Genomic DNA, 21,730 nt, shown 5'->3' with positions numbered 1-21,730 from the left:
CGGTGCGATGAAATGGAGATTGCTGTGAGTCAGAAACACAATAAATTATACGCTCTGGCTATGACAGCTCAGTAGGAGCGCCTGTGGATGGAAAAAGCATTAGATACTTTTTTGAGCACTGCTGACATGCTCTTGTTCTTCTGTACAAGACAAGTTCTTCAGTGAAGTGTTTACTAACACAGGAAAATAGCTTTCTGTTTAAAATACACACAGATGGAATCGGAAGTAAAATTACTGTGGTCTTTGGTGATTATGTATAGCTGTAAGAATATCTTTCTAATTGCATAGTGGATCTTTCTGTAATAAATGAATAAAAACAAATCTAATTTTAGAATATATGTATTTTAGGAGGACACAAATCTCAACTGCTTCTTTCAGGTAGTTCCAAAGTCACACGGTAAGAGATACTCTGGACTTAAGAGTATAACCGCTAATATGTGAATTCTAATAACACAACACAGTGGATATTTTGTAATGCTTATATGATAATCTTAACTCTTAGGATAAATATTTTATACTTTCTTTGCATATCAGAGCTTTCAAAATTAAAAACTTTTAGAAATTTATCTGGAGATGGTTTTAGCAACTGATAAATTGTTCATCAAAAGAAGTTCACCTGAGTTGATAAGATAATACTGTAAAGATTTTTATTTGTGGGTCACTGTCATTAGTGCAAATAAGCTACTTGAAATACAAGATAAACAAAACCCTTTCTAAAAACACAGGAAGATTCAGTATCTAGAACACCCAGAAGTCGAAGAGTTAATGATGGGGCTGCACTGGATTCAGTGTATTTGCAGATGTTGCTGCAACCAACTGCTGATTTTTCTCCCATCCTGTCAGGGAACTCTGCCAGCCATGATTCATGGAATGATTTTTTTGCGCTGAGTAATCTGTGGTTTTTCTTTTTTCCTCTTCCTTCTCCCTTATTTTTACCCTAAACTAAAGTCCTATTCATTTCAGCTAGAGGGAGGGGAAAGTTCCACAGCATTAATACAAAACATTAAATACACTGTGTTTTGAGTAGAGCAATTTTAACAAACATTAAATTTGCAGTAATTTTACTTGATCTTAAGTAGAGTAATTCAGTGCAGAAAAACTTTTATAACAGAACCAACTTTTGTTTTTGCTAGTCATACAGTGTCACATTTCTTTTAAGACTTCTGTACTAGTATCGCTAAAGAACTTCCAACTTCTGTGCTGATACTATGCCTCCTTTCTCACAGATCGCTCTGAAAGAAATAAACCAGACTGCCGCTCTTCAGGGTAAGAACCATATTTCTATATTTATTCTTCCCTTCTTTTCCTTTTTTTCCTTATTTTTTTCCTTTTATGGGATGAACTAGGAAATTAGCCAGAAAACTAAAAATGCCATTCTTCTGCTTCTCTGTTTTGGTAATGAAATACCAAAATAACTGTGTTAAAGGTAGTTGGTTTATATTCCTCATGGGCAAAATTTTGCAAGGAATTAACAGGGGTTACTACACTGTAATTGTATGCGCTTAAAATCCGGGGGCTTGTTTATGTATCACGTACAGCATTGTTCGGTAAAACTGTGGTTTAAGATAAGAAGTCTTCTTGACTTTTATTTCTTTGGACTGTTTGCTTCTGTAGCAATATAATAATTCTTAGTTCGTTAAAGAATAGCAATACTTTGTTATTTATTCCATTAAGTCTGATCCCATCATACCTAATGTTTCAAAACTGAGACAAAACATTTTGTGTTTATTTAGAATTTCCATCAGCAATTGCCATGAACTTCTAAGCCATTGATTTGCAAGGCCACATTTTCCCTTAAGCTTCTGAATATTCCATAGTTCTCCTTCTTATCGTCTCTTTCTATTTTGCCTTCTTTCCACACTCTCCCTCTCAGTTCTCCACCAGGGAATAGGATCTTGTCCATATCCTGTGCTAGATAATGGGATTTTAATGAAGTAAAATGATAGAGCAGATCAGCTAACACTGGCTTTCCCAGTCCTTTGCGAAAAGCCTTTTCACAGGATGCCCCTGGTGTCCAGCCTTCTGATATGACAGGACCTTTTCATTTGATTTTTACAGCCTGATATTTTTTTTTTAATCACATTTTTACAGTACAGTGGGGTAGCTTTTATAGCTAGAAGAACAGAGGGAACTATAGCCTCTTCTTATAGCACAGCTGATGTCTTGTATCTGCCGTGTGACGTGATGGAAGAGAGGATGCTTTTCCCTTCCCTCTCATATCTGCAACAGCGCTGTAGCTGTTTCCAGCAGTGTGTTTAAGTTGCAGGGGAGTATTACCTTTGTCCTTGATTACTTATGTCTGTTTAAAGCATCGATCACTGTTTTCTTTTATAATTAAAACTACTTAACTTTTTTCTTAAAATGATGCAGTTACAGTCTACATGTTTGAACTTCTATTAGATCATGTTGTATTACAATGGTTTCAAATAAATCCAAGCCGTTATCAAAAGGAAAGCTAACTTTATCAAAATGTTTAGTTTAAGGTTGAAACAGTTTCATCTGTGCCCCCTTCTTCTGGCTGGTCCTTCCCACCAGTACCTTTTTGCTCTGGAGTGTATTTTACAAGTTCAAATTTGGAACCAAAACCAAAATAAAACTTTAGATTTTTTTCATGAAATTGGGAATTCAAATGTGGACCCGCCCTGACAATAAAACACTGCCATATGTTGTCTGGGTTACAGTTTTCAAATTTTCAAGTGGAAAGTACAGAGAAATTAACAGTATAATATAGGTTGCTCATAATGTTGAGAAAAATGCAGCTTTCGGTAGTCTTTCATTCCTGACAGTAGTTCATGTGCTTTCTAACCGGATCTTACATACCTTCTGCACCATTCTCAGTTTTGTTGGCCATTGTGTCATGACAGAGCTGCTTTCCAGGATGAGCTATGAGGAAGAAAAGTCATTGTTTAAAGGGTACTGTGGTTTTGTGCATGTCTTGCTGCTGCTTCTAGGCTAGAGCAGGAGCAGCCTCCTTACTTAGATGATGTACTTTGCTAATTGATACTGCTACACTCTTCGGTTCATCTCTAATTATAGTTGAAAGCATAATCCTGTGGTGACAAATTGCTGGGTGAGATTCTTATCTCCAGTCTGGCCATATCACGTCTGGGAAGGGAGCTGCAGCCACGTGACCAGAGCCCCTTGCTGTAATAACTGAGGGAAAACTAAAGAAAGAAGTACGGAAGACTTAATTGAAGTGAAAGCACACTTCTCTTCTAACATGGGCAGCACTTCAGAGCTGTTTGAGTTCTGCTGGGGACTGTTTTATGGCTTATGCCATTTTATGATGAGCTGCCACACCCATGACGCTGTCCTCTCTGGAGGTAGTTCATGACAAGGGAAGGAGAAAATGCAGTGGCTCAAAGGCATCTTGTCTCCTTTTTCCTTAGGCTGCATGTTCTGGTATGCATCTCTTAAAAATGTGACATACCATCCTTCTCATAACCTAAAGTGGAATAGAAATGACCCTGCATGTCTTTGTACTTGGACTCAAAGTCTAACAGCAGTAATTTCTGCACTAGGATTACTATAAAATAATGTACATATGTATATACATATGTAAAATAATGGAGGTGGACATGGGGGTACTAGCTGACCAGATGAAGACATATGTAGTGAGCCTTAAGAAAGGCAGATATCCTAACATGAAATAGTGGGTGTAGATGTTTCCAAAAGAGAGCCAGAGAAGTATATTATTTCATACAAAGCCCTGGTGAGATCTTGCCTGGAAGTCTGTCCAGTCTAATCACAAATGTGGAACACTGGGATAAGAAGAGACAAAAAAGCGCCCAACCACCACCCACCTCCTCCTCAGGCTGTTTAAGGTTAAGTTTTAGTCTGGAATGTGAGCAGCTTAAAAAGATGACATGACAGTATTCCTTGTGATTGCAGGAGTCTCAAGCTTGTCCCTTCCAACATCATGATTTTAAATATTTCTGTGTCTGTGTATTTCTGCATCAGCTTGTGTTTGAGCCTTTGCAGTTTTAGGGATGAAGAGCTCATATACAATGAAACAGGAACAGTTTTAAAACTGAGCTCAGACATAATTCATTTGCAATAAGAAGCATATAAAAACTGTTCTAGATAGAACAGTATATAAATGGTGTTTAATATAGTTCCTCCTTTTATAAGATGATGCCATTTAGATATTGCAGGGTGAAACATTTATAGTGGTGTCGTGGTTTGACCCTGGCTGGCAACCAAGCACCACATAGCCACTGGCTCGCTCCCCCCCCACCCAGAGGGGTGGGGAGGAGAATCTCAAAGGAATGTAAAATTTAAGAGTTGAGATAAGAACAATTTAATAATTGAAACATAATAAAACTGAAAGAACAACAATAATAATAACAGTTACAGTGAAAGGCAGGGGGAAAGGATAAAATCCAAAGGGAAGGGGAGAAAGCAAAACAAGTGATGCACAGTACAACTGCTCACCACCCACTGACCGATGCCCAGCCAGTCCCTGAGCAACGATCCCCAGGGCCCAGCTACCCCCCAAGTTTATATACCAAGCATGACATCCCACTGTATGGAATATCCCTTTGGCCAGTTCAGGTCAGCTGCCCTGGCTGTGTCCCCTTCCTATTTCTTGTGCCCCTCCAGCCCTCTCGCAGGGCCCAAGGAACTGAAAAGTCCTTGGCTTAGTATAAATATTACCTAGCAACAACTAAAAACATCAGTTCATTATCAACATTGTTCTCACATCAGAGCCAAAACACAGCACTATACTAGCTACTAAGAAGAAAATTAACTCCATCACAGCTGAAACCAGGACAAGAGGTATCAGGAACTCTGACAAATATTCTGGTTTTGTTACTAGCTTATCAAATGTTTAGTATGGGAGAAATGCTACAGGAAGATGGAGTATTGTGGGTGGTAATACTGGGTTCTAACATGACACTAGGAAGAAATTTGGGGAGTGGATGAACCAAAGACCATAGGTAAGAAAGAAACAGATACTAGGTAATGCTTACAAAATCTGCATTACTACACTATCTTTTGCCTCTTCTGGCAATTAGCAACCATCTCTCATGCAGAAGAGTTTAGATTAAGTGAGGAGTAACAGAACAGGGCTTGTGGATATCCTTTTCATGTACCACTCTGAACTGACTTTTTTTTAATATTGGCACATTAGTAAGATCAAAACAATGTTCCCTGAATCCAAATAATACCTATTGCTAAGTGAAATTTTTGTCAAGAGACATTTAATTTCATGACCTAATGTTAACCATCCTTCAACTGTTTTATTTCAGACAGTATTAAAAATAGCCTGTACTGGCAACAGTGATCTGTGTTTATCAATAGTTCTTGGTTTTACTGTCAGGTCACACACTGTTGGTTCTGGTAGCTTCAGGTCATGCATTGCTGTAACACAGCACAATTCTACAATAGAAGTGGACCCTTTAGTCCTATGACTAAATGTTTTCAAACTGAAAATTACCTGATAGTAATAGAATAGAAGGTTTCAGGCATCCACATTTTTGCAGTTAATCGCTGAGCTTGAGTAAAGCTTGTAGAAGGTACTGGATTAATTTCATTATGGTTTGGGTTTTTTTTCCCTTTGCGGTAAGGATTATGGATCAAAAACCCCTGCAACATGGTCTTGTAATGTGATATAATTCACTGTAGTTGCCTTTACCTTGAAAATAAGAGGATGAAGGTAGCTAGACACTGCAACAATTTATTGAGAGATTTAGTAGCATATCAATCACTTGAAGTCAAGTAAGAGATTTTGATTTTCTTAAAATCTAGGAGTCTACTGTGAAAGCTCACTCTCAAAGTGGGAAGGGGGAAGAACATAACTGGTGCATTTCTAGAAATACCTTCTAGGTTTTACTGGCATATAATCTGCCTGCCGATTGTAATGTGCTAAAGTTCTTTTACAGCTGGTTGCTGCCTTTTGATTGAACTAAATTGGGCTTTTTTTATTTAAAATGCATCAAGTCAACAATACAAATAGAGACAACCCTTCTTTTGTTCCTTTATAAAGAAGCACTTGAAGTGACTGATGAAAGGGGCTACAGATCCCTTTAGTGATGATCTGGTAAATCAAGCTATCACTTTTATGAATGGCATTTTGTCTCTTACTTCAGTTTTAGGTCTTTTTATTTAGCAGAATTCCATTAGTGAAAGCTTCTCTGCATTTCTATTTCCTCTGCTATGTAATGTTGGTCCTGTGAAACTGTGTTTAGTAAATATTAAAGTAATGGTCTGATTACATCTTAAGAATGTGTTTTCCCAGATCATCTATCTGTGAAGCCTGAACGACACCTTTTAATTAAGATCTTAAGCCTTTAACATAACATGAAGGGAGTCTTAAGGCACAGGCCTGAGATTATAGTGGAATTGTCCTCACTTTATAGTTAAACCTATGTGCTTTTACAAATCAACATGCTTTTGAGATCTTGAGAAAACAGACAGTAACAGGATTTTCTATGTTGTAACCATTACAGCCAGTCTGCAGTCAGTCATTTAATAATTTCAGCTTTGCATATCTGAAGGCAAATATGAGAGTCCTTCCTTCTGCTGCAGAAATCTTGCTAGCTGATAACCTCTGAAGCCTGGGGTTCTAATTTGAACCCTCTCACAAATTGCTGCTGACACTTGTGCACTTAACAGCTTTGCTTGTTTTGTCCTCAGGAGTAATTTCAGTGCTAACTTTGTAGGCCACCTAACAGACTTTGTGTATTTTAGGTAAATTTAAAATCCAGGGTAGCTTATTGGAATTGGGCATTGAAAAGAGCAAAAGGTGCTCATGTAACTACATGAGTGCTACAGAAGACCTCCACTTCTCTGTTGTGCCTTAGTCAAATGGGTAGTGTAGAGAGACTTCTGATGCTACAGCTGCTTCTGTACTGAGAAATCACAGAATGGTGGAAATGTTGGTGGGAGGGGACCTCCACAAGGTCATGTAGTCAAACATCTTGCTCACAGTGGGAAGAAGCTAACACTAGATCAGGCCAGTGATGTCTTTTTCTAGCCGAGTCTTGAAAACCTCCCGAGAGAGAGGCTGAGCCCACTTATAGGCTGCTTGTTGGTTTTGTACTAACTCGATTGCCAAATGATAATGCTGTGGGAGAAAGTGTCAAAAGAATGGGCTGAAGTCTAGTTCTTTAGTTCAAACACTGGACTAGTTAATACCCAGAAGAACCAGATTCATTCCTACAAGCATCCTGAAGTACAGTTTTTCATTATTGTCATTCAAAAGCCTTGTGTTGTCCACTGGCAATGTCTGCGTTACCTTACCAATACAGCTGTTCCACACAGGAAAATTTCAGTCTTTTGCCCATCCAGCCAGTGTTACAGGCTGTAATACAGATCCGAAGTTTGAGACTTCGAGCCTTGCTGACACTCCTCTGAAAAGGAAGGGTTGTGTGTAAGAAGAACAAAAGAATGTTGGGGGATTACTCTTGGTTTAGTTACATTCTTACTCTTTATATTTGGCTGTTACAATTTTTAAGGCTAAGGAGTAGCAGGTTACTCTTAGTCTAAGCATACTTCTAGGTTGTGAAAAGAGGAACGTCCTGCTTTTGTGCATTCCCAGTAGGTCAGAAGTTGATGTAATAAAAGTATCTAGTCCCCTAAAACCCTTAGGGTCCAGTTTCACAACTGCCCTGAGCTGAGCTAAGCCTGCGATACTCCAGAAGGAAGGATCTCACTCCCTTCTTTGGGCTGTTATCAGTGCTTGTGCGGTTACTTGGATCAGAAGGCTGATCTCAAGGGAAAAAAATAGCTGGATCTCCACTTTACAGATGAAGCAAGTTCAGCAGAGGCAGGCAGAGTGATTTCTTGCAAATTGCACAATAAACCAATGGCAGAGCTAGAAGCAGGGGCTCAGTGTTATGACTTTTGTTTTGATATCTAAAAAGCAGGATCATGTGGCTCCATTTTTTTCATTCTGCGAGCTAAATTTTGGGCTCAGTCATGCAGAGCGTGGTGCAATCTGACTGGTTAAGCATGGATTTAAACTGGTGAAACTTGAGATAGGAATCTGCTTATGTGTCTTTCTTTTGTTTATCATGTGTTTCTGGTCAGCAGCACATGCTGTGCATGTCAGAGATGTCCCTCCCAGGAGCAGAATAAGCTGGAGCAATTTGTCCAGCATATTTCATTGACAGCTTCTTTACCACAATGAATCATTATGTTTCATTTATTCTTTGCAGTGTTAATTTTCCCTGCTCAGTTTATGCTTATCTGTAAATGAGAAAAAAAATATCACAGGTAGAGCAGAGGAGTAAATGGCAGATGGGTTCAGCTTAGTTGTTGGCAATTAGGGATTGTGTGGGTATCTAAAGCCTGTTGCTGCGGGTGTTTGTTTTAATGCTGCCAATTCATCACTGTTGTGTTGGGGATTTTTGGCTATTCATTTCACAGATAGCAGTAAAGAGTTATTGTGAAGGGCGCATCCTAGCCAGCCTTCCAGATTCCCTATTCCTAAACAGAGAAGAGGGATTTATTTTAATAAAAGAACGCTGTGTTCCTGGTTTCTGCAAAGGGAATTTTGAAGGACTGTTTGCTTTAGTGCCCTGAACAACTCCTTCCGTTGTCTGGACTGCTCTCCAGTGCTTATGCTAATTCATAATGGAAAATAATGCTGAGAATGGTTGTTGAGGGAATAAAAAGGTTCACCCCCCTTCTTCACTGAAAGAGTTTCCGTGCTTCTTTGGGTATCCTGTGTACATGAGTGAGTTTCACTGTCCCATCACCTTTCAGAGAGTCCAGTAGAAGATACTGAGGACCAACAAAACACAAGGCCACTCTCCTTGTGCATTAGGAGAATTGTCTGAGGCATAAATAACCTTGATAGATCTTAGTTCTAAAAAGTGATTTCAGGAAGCACACAATTACACATCACAGTTTTGTTAATGATGGGCCTTTCTTTTAAAAGGTCATTTGGAGAAGATTTCACTTTTCCCCTATAAAATGGTAACAATTCTCTTTAAAACAACCAGATGGCTTTGTCTTGTAACCCTGCTCTGAGATGGATGGAAGATGTGGGGAGGACTGGAATTGTCTGTTTATAAGTAACATGTGATGGACCAAATTAATTGGTCACGATTATAATTCGGCTTCTTTATGATTATTCTTTTTCCCCAAAAAATCCATTTCAGTGACAAAGAGCACATTAAATTCATCTGGTAGATGGGAAAGAGGGCTGGAAGAGAATTCTTTCCAAAGGTATTTGTAATAGTCTCAAAGGAAAGAGAGGAGAAGAAGCTGCTAAGGGAAGCCTGTGGGATATGTGTCCAGGCTGAGTATGCAGACTCAGCAGGTTATAAACATCCAGCTCAGAAATAGTAGTAGTAGTTTGGTTCTCTCTAAAATAATTTCATCTTGATATGTTAAGAGTGCTGGAGCTGATACTTGAGCTTTGGTTTATTTCCATAAGGATTTTTGTAGGTTTCTGTCTAGGTTCAGGTCAGTATTTACATTTTTCTTCACCCCTGGAATTTGAGTGGGAGAGCTCAGTTTGAAGTTATACTGTGCTGGTTTCCATGGCCTCTTACTTTGATGTGCACAAGACAGAAGAGATTGTTACTTCTTTCTTTCCTTTTTTTTTTTTTTTTTTTTTTCTCTCCTCTTTACTGTACTGCTCACCTACTTTGTCATTTCAATGTAAGTTATTCTTTGGTGTCTGCAGATTATTGTAGTATCGGTAATCGGTTACCTTAAGTAGCATCTGATTTGGCAGGTTGAACATTGAAATGATTGATCAGGTACTCTTTCAATGCATGGTACAGTTGCATCCTCACTACATCATGGGGGGAAAATATTCTTAGTGAGGCCTGTCATATTGATAGTTTCTTCCTTCTTCCTGCATTTCTCTCTAATGCTTGCTGTGCACTTTGCTCAGCTGTACTTCAGGCTCTGATCGTGTCATTTGTGAGACATTGCATTTCTGGTTTTGCTACAACATTTGTCTTTCCAAAAGTGGTATTTTGCTCAGTGCAGGTATCACCATTTGAATTTAGGCCATGTTTACATATGGGATTTGTCCTAGTTTTGGCCATCTGTGACAAACCACAAGTTCAACTGAGTTAGTACTAGCCGGTAGTGTAGACAAGGATGAGCTGCTTTTGCATCTGTTTCCAGCTACTTCAGCTCCAGGAAGAAAACTAAGATTCAGTGGTACAAAAAGTCATGGTGCCTGTTCCCTCGGAGGCTGCAAACAACACAGGTCCTAGGCAGGTCCCTTGCTACAGAGGACTGAAATTAGACCACACAACCCTAAATGTGGAAAGTATTCATGTAAGTATGGTCTTCATAAGTATGCGTAGCTGCATTTTAATCTTGAGAGAGTTGTTATGAGAGGTTTGTCATCTGTTCTGGTTATAGTGGACATTCCCATATCCTGACACTTGAGGCAAAGGTTGACTTTCAATTAAAGAGAAGGTCCAAATCTAATCATAGTGTTCCAACCACAAACAATGATTACTTTGTTAAATCTCTCTTTTGATCTACAGCATAGTATCTAGTTCAAGCAGGAGTGCATCAGTGATCTCATGTTATATTAAGCAATATTTTTGCTTGGATCAAATGCTTAGTGGAAAGAAATAGCTTTGGGTTTACTATTACAATTCTTCTGTTCTGTGTCACCTGGACTTCTGCTTCCCCAACCCCTCCCACACCAGTATCTACTATTAATACAATATTATTTCAACAATCCTGATACGATTTTATGATTGGACCAGTTCAGGAAGTTTCCTTCCTTTCCCAAGGACACATTTTCTTTTGGCCAACTGCTTTTAAGACCATTGTGTTGTTTTATTACCTTGTTTCCACTGCCCCTTCAAAAATACTAGGTCCATGAGCAGCTAAAAACGTGTAGTGCTCCTGATGGGTAAAGGCTGGACAGCTAGAAAGGAAGAAGACAGTATCATGGGACAAGTGCAGCAACAACAGCTGCAGGAGGGGCTTTCTCACCACACCTTAGTGGTGTAGAGGACAGAAGATTATTTGCATTACTGCCCAATCTACTTCCTTCTGAGGTCCTTGATAAGGAAATGTGTTCTGTTAAATGAACGTTTTACACTGTGAACAGACTACCAGTGCTTTCTGTTAATAGCAGCATATTTTTTTACGTCTAGGACAGATCTGAAATGATGACACAGTTCTCTGTATTTCTTTTAATTACAATTCCCATACTGTCTTTTATAGGTTTTTAAAATCATGTCTGTTAGTATTTGAATTGACAAAACACACTTCTTACTGCAGTAACTGCCTTGCTGCACATGCTAAACAGGTATTTTGCTTAGTGTAATACAGATATACTTGAATGGCAATATAAAGCAAAATCATTAAAGTTCTTGGAGGGTATAAAATACAAATTGCCAAAATTATTTTCATGTTAAAAAATAATCAGAATTTTCAAATGTTTTTAAAAAGTAAAAACCCAAGATTTGCCCTTTTATCTTAAGAATCACAGAATTGTTTAGGTTGGAAAAAACATTTAAGATAAAGTCCAACCATTAACCTAGTGCTGCCAAATTCAGCGCTAAACCATGTCCCTAGGCGTCACATCTACATGTCTTTTAAATAACTTCAGGGATGGTGACTCCACCACTTCCCTGGGCAACCCGTTTCAGTGTTTGACAACCCTTTCAGTGAATGATTTTTTTCCTTTTATCTGATCTAAACGTCCCTTGACACAATTTGAGGCCATTTCCTCTTGTCCTGTCACTAGTCATCTGGGAGAAGAGACCTACCCCCACCTGCCTGCAACCTCCTTTCAGGCAGCTGTAGAGAGCAATAAGGGCTCCCTTGAGCCTCCTTTTCTGCAGGCTAAACAACCCCAGCTCCCTCAGCCGCTTTTCATAGGGCTTTTGCTCTAGACCCTTCACCAACTTCATTGTTTTTCTCTGGACGCCCTCCAGCACCTCAATGTCTTTCTTGCAGTGGGGGGCCCAAAAGTGCATTCTAGGTGCAGCCTCAGCACCTAGAGTGCTTGGCACCTCAGCAGTGCCAAGTACAGGGGGACAGTCACTTCCCTAGTCCTGCTGGCTACACTATTTCTGATACAAGCCAGGATGCTCTTGGCTTTCTTGGCCACCTGGGCACACCACTGGCACATACTCAGCCTGCTGTCAACCAGCATCCCCAAGTCCTTTTCCACTGGGCAGCTTTCAAGCCACTTTGCCTCAGACCTGTAGTGTTGCATGGGGTTGTCATGATGCAAGTGCAGGACCTGGCACTTCTTGTTGAACCTCACACCAGCTGGTCTCAGCCCATCATTCCAGCCTGTCCAGATCCCTCTGTAGAGCTTTTCTATCCTCAAACAGATCAACACACCTGTCCAACTTGGTGTCGTTTGCAAACTTAGGGAGAGCCCACTCAATCCCCTCATCCAGATCATTGATAAAGATATTAAACAGAACTGGCCCCAGTACTGAGCCCTGGGGAGCGCCACTTGTGACTGGCTACCAACTGGATGTAACTGCATTCATCACTACTGTTTGGGTTTGGCCATCTAGCCAGTTTTTTACCCAGTGAGCAGTACACCTGTTCAGGCCATGAGCAGTCAGTTTCTCCAGGAGAATGCTGTGGGAAATGGTGTCAAAGGCTTTACTAAAGGCTAGGCAGACAACATCCACAGCCTTTCCCTCATCCACCAAGTGGGCCACCTTGTCATAGAAGGAGATGAGGCCAGTCAAGCAGGACCTGCCTTTCATAAACCCATGCTGACTGGGCCTGGTTGCCTGGTTGTCCTGAATGTGCTGTGTGGTGGCACTCAAGATTATCTGCTCCATAACCTTCCCAGCACCAAGGTCAGTGACAAGGTTGTAGTTCCCCAGATCCTCCTTTCAGCCCTTCTTCTAGGTGGCATCACATTTCCTAATTTCCAGTCAACTGGGACTTCCCCAGTTAGTGAGCACTGCTGATAAACAATTCAAAGTGGCTTGCTGAGTACTTCCACCAGCTCCTTCAAGTGCCCATGGCTGGATTCCATCCAGCCCCATAGGCTTGTGTGTGTCAAAATGGTGTAGCAGGTTGTTGACAATTTCCCCTTGGATTATTTTGCTTTCATTCTGCTTGCCATCCCTGTCTTGCGGCTCAGGGTGCTGGGTACCTCAAGAACAAATGGTCTTACTATTAAAGACTGAGGAAAAGAAGGCATTAAGAACCTCAGCCTTTCCCACTGTGTTTCCCCTCACACCCAATAAAGGATGGAGGTTCTCCTAAGCCCTTCTTTTGTTATTAATGTATTTATAGAAACATTTTTAATTGTCTTTTATGGCAGTACCCAGATTAATTTCTAGTTGGGCTTTGGCCCTTCTAATTTTTTCCCTGCGTAACCTCACAGTGTCCTTGTGGTCCTCCCGAGTTGTCTGCCCCTTTTTCCAGAGGTCATAAACTCTCCTTTTTTTTTCCTGAGTTCCAGACAAAGCTCACTGTTCAGCCAGGCTGGTCTTTCCACCATTTCATCTTTTGGCACATGAGGACAGCCTGCTCCTGCACCTTTAAGATTGCCTTCTTGATGAATGTCCAGCCTTCCTGGACCCCTTGGCCCTTCAGGACTGTCTCCCAAAGGACTTTGTCAATCAAGCCCCTAAACAGGCCAAAGTCTGCCCTCCACAACTCTGAGGCAGCGATTTGCTGACCCCCTTCCTTCATTCTTCAAGAATCGGAACTCTATCATCTCATGATCACTTTGTGGAGCAGACCAAAAGTCCACATATTCCACTATTCTTATTCTGTCGTTGCTAATGTCTGAAGTAGAAGCCTCAGGAAGCAGATAAAGAAGAAAAGCATGCATTGGAAAGCATCCATGCATTCTGTCAGCATCCAGATCTGTGTGGCTCAGGGCCCTTCAGAGGGATGATTGTTTTTAATAGCCCTCAATGGGTTTTCTCCAGGGTTTTTTAAAATTCATATACACTTTCAGCACCCACAATGTTTGTGGCAAGCAGTGCCACAGCTTAATCTCATGTTGCATACTGAAAAGTCTCTGACTCTTTCAAACTTGGTGTTTGCTAGTTTTATATAATGGTTTCTAGGTCCTGTAATGTAGGAGAGTGAGCTGTCATTCCCTATAGCTTTGCTGCTTCTTGAGAAATTTAAAATGCCGTTGTCCTGGTTTAAATAGATTGCGTTAATCAGTTAGGTAGTTTTAAGGAAAAGGTCACTATTACTTTTGGAGGCCCAGAGGCACGTTAGCAAGGGGAGAGGGAGATCAGGTTGTTGGCTGATTTGAGAAAAAGGACAGGAACAATTTACTGCCTTTGGAGTTGAGGGCTTTGCTGAGAGTGGAGGTTAGAGAAGTTACCTGTTAAGTTATCTGCATCCAGAGCCTTTAAGTTGGAGTGGAGGTTTTTTTAATTATTATTTTCTAAGCCTGTCTTTGTAAAGATTTGAGATCAAAAGGTCAGAGTTGAGGTGGTTGTTATGAGAGAAGGGTAATAACTCCACTGGTCCCTGATTTTTCTGTTCTTTCAGTTGCCTGAGTAAGCTGAACCTGATACTTTGTGGGTCTTTAATTTCCTCTGCCTAATTTACCTGATGACATGTGGTGCATTGATTGAAGTGCATGGAGGAGCATGTGAAAGAGCTATGTGTTTGGGGGATTCTTATAAGCTTGGGAAGGGCATTGATTTTCATGGCTGTGAAATGTTTTGGCAAGGTATTTCTTAAGACTGTTGTTCTGGTAAGGTCTTGTTCAATCTGTTCTACAAGGTGTTTATTTCTGAAGCTAAATTTAGTTGAGTGACGAAAGGTGGTGATAGTGATTATTTCTTCCAAGCTATAACCATCCATTAGAGGCTGCGGTATTTACTGATTTGCTATATAATTTGAGGGCCATGACGTTGTAAGACAGCTAGGGTATATGATTGACGGTGGAGGAAGTTCCCCTTGTCTTGTAGTACATTTGCATGGTGACTTGCTCAAAGATGAGCTCTGTTTCACTGGAGAAGTGTCCCCATCAGTTAAAGGCCTTCTCTAAATTGTTGAGGTAGGGGTTTGAGTGCTTTTACAGCAGATTCAGCACTGTGCCTGCCTATCAGGGTTTTGCAGTGTATTTGGGATAGATGCAGGTTTTGTAGGCGTAGGTGTGATTTTAAAAATCTGTTTGGCTCTGATGGTTGATGCTTCTGCTTCACCCTTGGAAGGGAATTCGAGTATGTAAAAACTTGGCTGTTTTTACCCAATGTGGGCTAACAAAGATACTACCTTTACCTATACACTGTAATTTACCTACATCAGTGTAGAATCAGAATTATAGGATTTGAAAAATCATCTTTGATGCATATCTCTTGGGAATGGTTGACCTTAGTCTCAGGGTTGCTGGATCTCTGTGAATGAATAAAAAGGACTGCAGTTTAAGGTCATATTTAAACTTGGAGGTAAACATTGTAGACCTAAAGGTGTATGAATGTATCGTTTGTTTTATGTAGTGCAAGTTTCTGATTGATTGCGTTCTGTATTTTGTGACCAAAAGCTGTCACTATCTGTGCTATAGAAGAAAAGGAAGTGTTTCAGTGTTTTTGGAGGAAGGGCAAGGAAATAGTGCATAGGCAAACATGCCATTTCTCTGACTAAGCTGCATGCAGGGCACTTTCTGGAAAGACAGGTCTGGTGAAGGTGTGGTTATGAGATTTTCTTTTACAATTTCTGTGCACTGTGCTTTCTGTAAGGGCCACTGTTACAAGTCCATGGACCTCATGTATTGTAGGGTGTAACTGGGTGAGTCAGCAGTCCATTGGAACAAGATATGATCACGCATGAAGTTTTACTTTTGTGAGGCTTTAAGATGGGAGGGTTGAAAATGAGTGTTTCTGCTGCTTGTTAAGTGATTTATTTTATTTATAAATGTAAATGGCCAGTTAGAAGCCAGTATGTCTCTTTAGATGGATGATCTTGTAGTATTCTTACACACAATTTTTGGCTGTTAGTTCACATTTACAGTGTGGAAGGTTTTGGGTTTGGGTTTTTTTCTTGTTTTCAAGTTTTAAGACTTCACTATATTTGATGCATTTGTATTAATGCATCTGTCTTATAGACTGTCTCTTCACAACAAATGTCTTTGCTCTCAACATATATCTATAATTAAAATAACGAGGAAATTTCTTTTGTTTCCTCGCACAACTAAAGCTTAAACTCCAGCACATTTCAGCTACTTATTTCAGGCTACCCAGATGGACTACAAAGAAGCTGAATTAGGCTAAAGGAGTGTGGAAATCCTATGGGATGGGACTTGTCAAAGAGCTCAGCATTGGCTGTTGTACTTTAAAATTCTCCAAGATGGTCAGGTGATTTTTTGGCACTGAGGTCACGCCAGCATCGAACACGTCTTGTAATCCCTTCTGTGGCTTAGGTTGAATTTTACATTTTGGATGCTTCTCAGGCAGCTGGTTTTTGTATTACAGATTTTTGTGCTGTTCATCTCTGGTTAGGCAGGATCCAGATACTATCTTAACTGCTAAATGTAGAAGCTGTTTGGTACTGTCCTTTGGAAGTAAGACTCAATTATCCATCTGGGGGGGGCCTTAAGATGTCTTGAGATTCCCCAGGTACTCCTTCCTCATACATACACTAGCTTCCTCTGCAAAGGATGCACAATAGTTGAAACAAATGGGCCTGCATTTTACAGATTATTTTTACACAGGAAACAAAAAGATCTAGGCAAAATACACCTTGTTTCCTCGGTTTGATTACTGCTCTGAAGTCTTTGAAGTCTCTAAGCTTGCAAGCACCTGAGCATTCTTCTCTGGATTCCTCACCTCTAGCTTGTTTGTCCTCTGGGTCCTGCTGAGTGCTTGCCCTTGCAGTCAACACCCTTTAGTTCCTGCTTGTTCCTCTCTGGAACTGTGCTCTGTTGTGTTTCTATTCCTAAGCTTCTTAGCCTCTACGTTTTCAAAAGGCCAGATGGAGTACACCCATTTTTTTATCCTTAGTTTGGGTGATTCCTCTGCCATCCCATATTCTTTGCTCTTTGCTGATCTGCAGGTAACTGGTTTAGTAGGGATTTAAGATCTTTATTTTTGTAAAGCAAGTGTTACCTGTTTTGTTAGTAATCATTATTAATATTTCTAGTCATACAAGGACATTTACACTTTCCCCTTTACAAAATTTTGAAGATAACCTTAACACTATATTTACGTGCTCTATGAAGTATACAGACTACATGAAGAAAATCTAATATCCATACTTTATAACAATTAAAGCCCTGTAAAGTTATCTGGAGTTCTGTGGATTCAGATCTACAGGTCTTCTTTATGCCTTTGTCCTGCTCGTCCTTCATGATTAAACCAGATTTTATTCATCTGTGATTTCAGTTACAAAGGTTCTGGAGCTCATTCAACCACCAGATTGTGTTTGATGTACAGAGAGGCATGAAGCAAGCAGAATGTCCTGTCAGTGGCTACAGAGGGCTTTGATTTACTGACTGAAGTGCTGCTGCAAATAATTGAACTGAAGAACCATTCTTCAGAAATCAAGCTTTGTTCCGTATTGTTTAACTGTAGAAGTAGGGCACTGTCATCTTTCCCCCTTTGCAAATGCAGAAACTACCTAGACTTTAATGGTAAATAGTTTCCATCAGAAGAAGCTGCAGATTACAGCTAAGTTGTTTTATCTGAAAGAGCTGGTTCTTCCCTTCAGTTTTTTAACCCTTACTTTTGTGTCTGAATATCCTGTCACTATCACTGTAACAATTCAGTGACACCTGCATTTACATTTACAGTGCTACATTGCTATTAGACTATTATTAGAATTATAGGTGCTTTCCACTGCTAGAAATATTTACTACCAAGCTTAAATTGTCATTAAAGCATGAATACTATTTCATACTATCAGGCTTACCACCACAGTGAGTAAAAATACGTTAATAGATGGCATGAAGGAAGATCTTAGTTGTTACAGGAGGGCCAAATTCTTCAATAAGCAGAGCCCTCCATTCTTGTAACGTACATTTTACTGGGAGCTGGAATCAGTCAATAGACGATGAAGACTGGAAATAACTTGAATCATGAGGATTTGCCTTTCTGGAATGGGTGTGTTCATACAGTCATCTTCAAGGGCAAGGTGCAGTTCAGCTCAGGTTGTTTGAAAGAAAATGCTAGGGGAAATCTAGCTAGCATGTCTGTAGCTCTGAATCAGGAAGGATTTAATTCAGGGTACACATGAGCTGAGTGACTCATTCACAAAAAGATTTGGAGGTGTTTCAGCTTCAAGATCTAAGCTAGACATTATTAAGTGTGGAAGCTGTTGCAACCTCATGACTTCTAGTTTGCTGTGAGAATCAGTGTGTGAAATGTTATCATCCGCTGCCATGATCTGCTTTGACTTCCTGCTTGTGTTCTGCCATAAAATTGAAGGTTCAGTTGCTAAAGCATGATCCCCAACTCTGACAGCGACAGGCACATGAATATGTAATAAGTGGTTGAAGAAACAGCTAGAAAGCAATTCCTGAAAGGATTTCCCTGTGCTGATCAACGTGAGCTGTTTTAATTAGCTAAGCAGCTGGATTTTAGCTGCTTCTTAACTACATCCTTGCTTGTCCAGACGGTGGGAAGTTGCAGTTGCGGCATTCGTTAAGTGATGCAGGAGCAGACTTGCTTTGCATAGCGATGAGGACTGAATTGTCACTGGACTTAATTACTGGTTCAGGATTACTAGGTTTTGGGGCTGGACCCCAAAGAGAAGTAAAGTTGTACCAGGGTGGGTCTGATTTCCTAGATGACCAGATCTGTACTATTGAGGATGTGATTTATTAGGTGACTAGATGTTCATTAGCCTCCTGTCCCCACAGGGCCATGACAATACCCCGTGATTTAGCAGAGAATGTGAGAGGGCATCTTCATTTTACGGAGAAGCCACTGTGGTGCCAGGAGGCTGCCAGCTGCTTTTTTTCTGGTGCTTTGATCTCCCAGTGAGCCAGTCTGGATGACCAGTACTAACAGGAAAAAAAAGTGTGGATCAACTGATACTGAAAGGTGAGAAGAACAGTTGACCTGAGGCGTAGCCAGCATTTGGTGATTTGCTGTGAGATTAGCTGCAGAGTCACAGATTTAGGGTTTGGTTTTGTGAGTAGAGGCTGAGCTGCTTACCCCAGGGACTGCTGTTGGCCTCCCCTGCTGTCTGCTCCCCCTGCTCCTCTGGTGTCACCCTGGTGTTCGTGTGGCTCTGCAGCCAGCTGGAGTTGTCAGCCTGTCTGGCTGGAAACTAATCAGGCTGTTTGGGATGGGATTGTGTGGTGTTAGCAAAATCACTGGCTGATCTAGCAGACTTGTGACCATGTCGGTACCGATACAAGAGAGCTGGTGGAAATGGTGAGCATGGGGAAGGCGGGACTACTGGCTGCACAGTGTCCGCTTCTCTTACACTAACGTGGAAACTGCATCTGGAGTCTGCATGTCATGTAGCCTATTTACACGTATCAGTTGGAGGACTGGGAGTCCTCTCCAATGGAGGCATTGAAGAGGCTGATCACTGGTGGATACATTTTCAGTTTAGATTCGCTTAATCCACAGGATTAATACAGTTATGTTTTCTGCATCTACATCGTGAAGATGGGGTAGTTGTGACTCCTCTGTCCTGACTGTGGGCACTTTTTGGTCAAACTAGTAGGTCTGTCTTTGGCCTACTGTTGGGGTGGTGGTAAATCTGATCTTTTGCACCACCCTTAATTTAACTATAAAATTACTAAGTCTTTCTGTGACTCAGTCTGGTGAAATCATTTAGGTGGTATTTTAAACATTTTGTGTTTGGAGTAATGTATTCTAATAAGTTTTTAAAACGTTAAGCTGTAGTACACTGGCTGTTATGGCATGACTTTTGAAGTAACTGAGAGGAATATATGATGCCTTTTATTAAACCAGTGTTTTGCCTTACAGTAATTTAAAAGTCAGCTATTTAAAAATTCTTGGCTCACATTCCAAGAAGTCATAAGACATAAAAAATAACAACCTTTAAACTTCTTTTTCACTCTGTGTGTGTGAGAGAGACAGGGTTGCTACCCATCACAATTAAAAATATGTTAAAAAGCTTTTACACAGGAGTGTGAACCTAAGGACAGATACTTGAAGAAAAGCTCATATAAGATGATATGATGGATAAATTTTGAGACTTTGCAGCAGATGTTTCAGTGTATTCATTCTTTTAGAACAAGTGATCATTCTTTTTCAACGCCTCACCCCTCCTCCGGCTTTTGCATATGTCTGGAGTGATGTATGAAAGAAGTACAGTCAGTTTTCCTGTAGAATATTGTCAGCTTAGGTAACAAAACCAAAGGTCCTGGTTCTGGTAAAAGAAGCAGGCATTGTGGAGGATTGCTCAATTCTTGCGGGGGATCCCATGCAAGCCAACAGGAGACCGGTGGAAGTCGATGAAGGAGAGATGCTGAGACAGGACTGTAGCTTGGGATGTCTTTTGTATCCTAAGCAGTGCCACAGCCCGTAGGGCAGAAGACAGTCGATGGCCTGGGGAGACATACGCCCCCACACCCACCCTAAATAGCTATGGGTGTGCTCACAGGCAGGAGGGAGCAGTCACAAGCCAGTACTGTCCGTGCTCTCCAGACACAGATAAAGACCAGCACTCCTCTGCCTGTTTCTGATCAGCAGCAGAGCTGGCTCATGGTCAGCCAACTGGTGGAGACATGTCTATAAGGTGCCCTCAGCTGGGCTGGAGCCACTGCTGCTCCTGAAACAGCTAGAAGACATATGGGTGAAAAGGTAGCCTGGAACCTCCTGGCCTCTTTGCACAGCTAATGTGTGACTTGAGTGCTGTCCTGCTCTGGGCACACTCAAATCCCTGCCTGCTTGCTTGGAGGTGCCTGGGTGATTTGAGCTTTATTCCACTTGAAGGACATCTCCTCTCCTATGCTGTGGAAGGCCTGTTCAGGTGACTGATGATAACTTGCATAGTCGCTCTGTTGGGTCAGGAGTCACCCCGCAGGAGTGAGCCTTTAAGAAATACTGTAGCTACACTGAAGTGGCATTTGAAGAGAGGCACTGATCCATGCAAGTTGAAGTGTGGATGCAAAGCCCCTAATGAGGGAGAGACCATGGTTTAAATAAGTACAGTTACTCCACTAAACAGTTTACAGCTCTATGCCCAGTCTAGTTTGTGGCAATTTTATTTCCCCAATACACAGACCTAAAATAGGCTTTTGAAGCATTTTCCTGAAGTGTTTATATTTAGAAAACCTGTCCTTGAAACTCAGAAAAAAGCCTGCCAGAAAGAGTGAGTAGGTGTTTAAACAACTTCAAACACACCACTCCAGGTTCTTTATCTTTCAGAAATGGTGACCCATGGGACCCTTTTCATATTACTGCTGACTTAAGTACCCAGCTGCTTTCAGCACAGCATGTACAGCAGCTTACAGATCCCCTCTGAACCTATTGAGTAGGTTTGTTTGAGTGCACAGAGGTCCTGACAGAGGTGGGTTAGTACCCCCTTTTGAAGGGCTGTTCCCCCTTTTGAGGTGAAGCTCAACAAAGCTGCTGCCTTGGCTGGAAACAAAGCAGAGTTTGTGCTTTAAATTAACAGTGGGTGAGGTCTAGGATAGATGTGCAGATGTCAGAGGAGCTGCTCTTGTCCACTCCTGCATGCTAAATCATGTGTGGGATGGATGAATAGTTTGCATCTTCCCTTAGTCCATATTAGGTGTGGCTGGGGTGGTGTTGGATCTAATGTTTATCAGAGTCTTTAATGTTTTGAAACTTCCTGCTGTCTGCACTGATTTCTTCCAACAACATGAATTAGGATTTTGCTTATGTACATTGCAGGGTGA

At 40.9% G+C, this 21,730-nt stretch overlaps 1 protein-coding gene across 8 annotated transcripts in view; it reads left to right on the top strand.

Moving 5' to 3' along the window:
* The window catches only part of SH3D19 (SH3 domain containing 19), an 89,437-nt gene that overhangs the window by 19,535 nt on the left and 48,172 nt on the right, over positions 1-21,730 (top strand). For all 8 annotated transcript variants that reach the window (XM_080407453.1, XM_080407451.1, XM_080407452.1 and 5 more), the window contains exon 2: positions 1,227-1,266. In XM_080407453.1, the coding sequence (XP_080263579.1) occupies positions 1,227-1,266 (40 nt within the window). The remainder of the gene's footprint in view (positions 1-1,226; positions 1,267-21,730) is intronic.

The sequence above is a fragment of the Falco punctatus genome (assembly GCF_963210335.1).
Source record: "Falco punctatus genome assembly, chromosome: 1".
NCBI lineage: Eukaryota > Metazoa > Chordata > Aves > Falconiformes > Falconidae > Falco > Falco punctatus.
The sequence above is the reverse complement of the archived record's forward strand: the minus strand, read 5'-3'. Positions and strand labels throughout refer to the sequence as shown.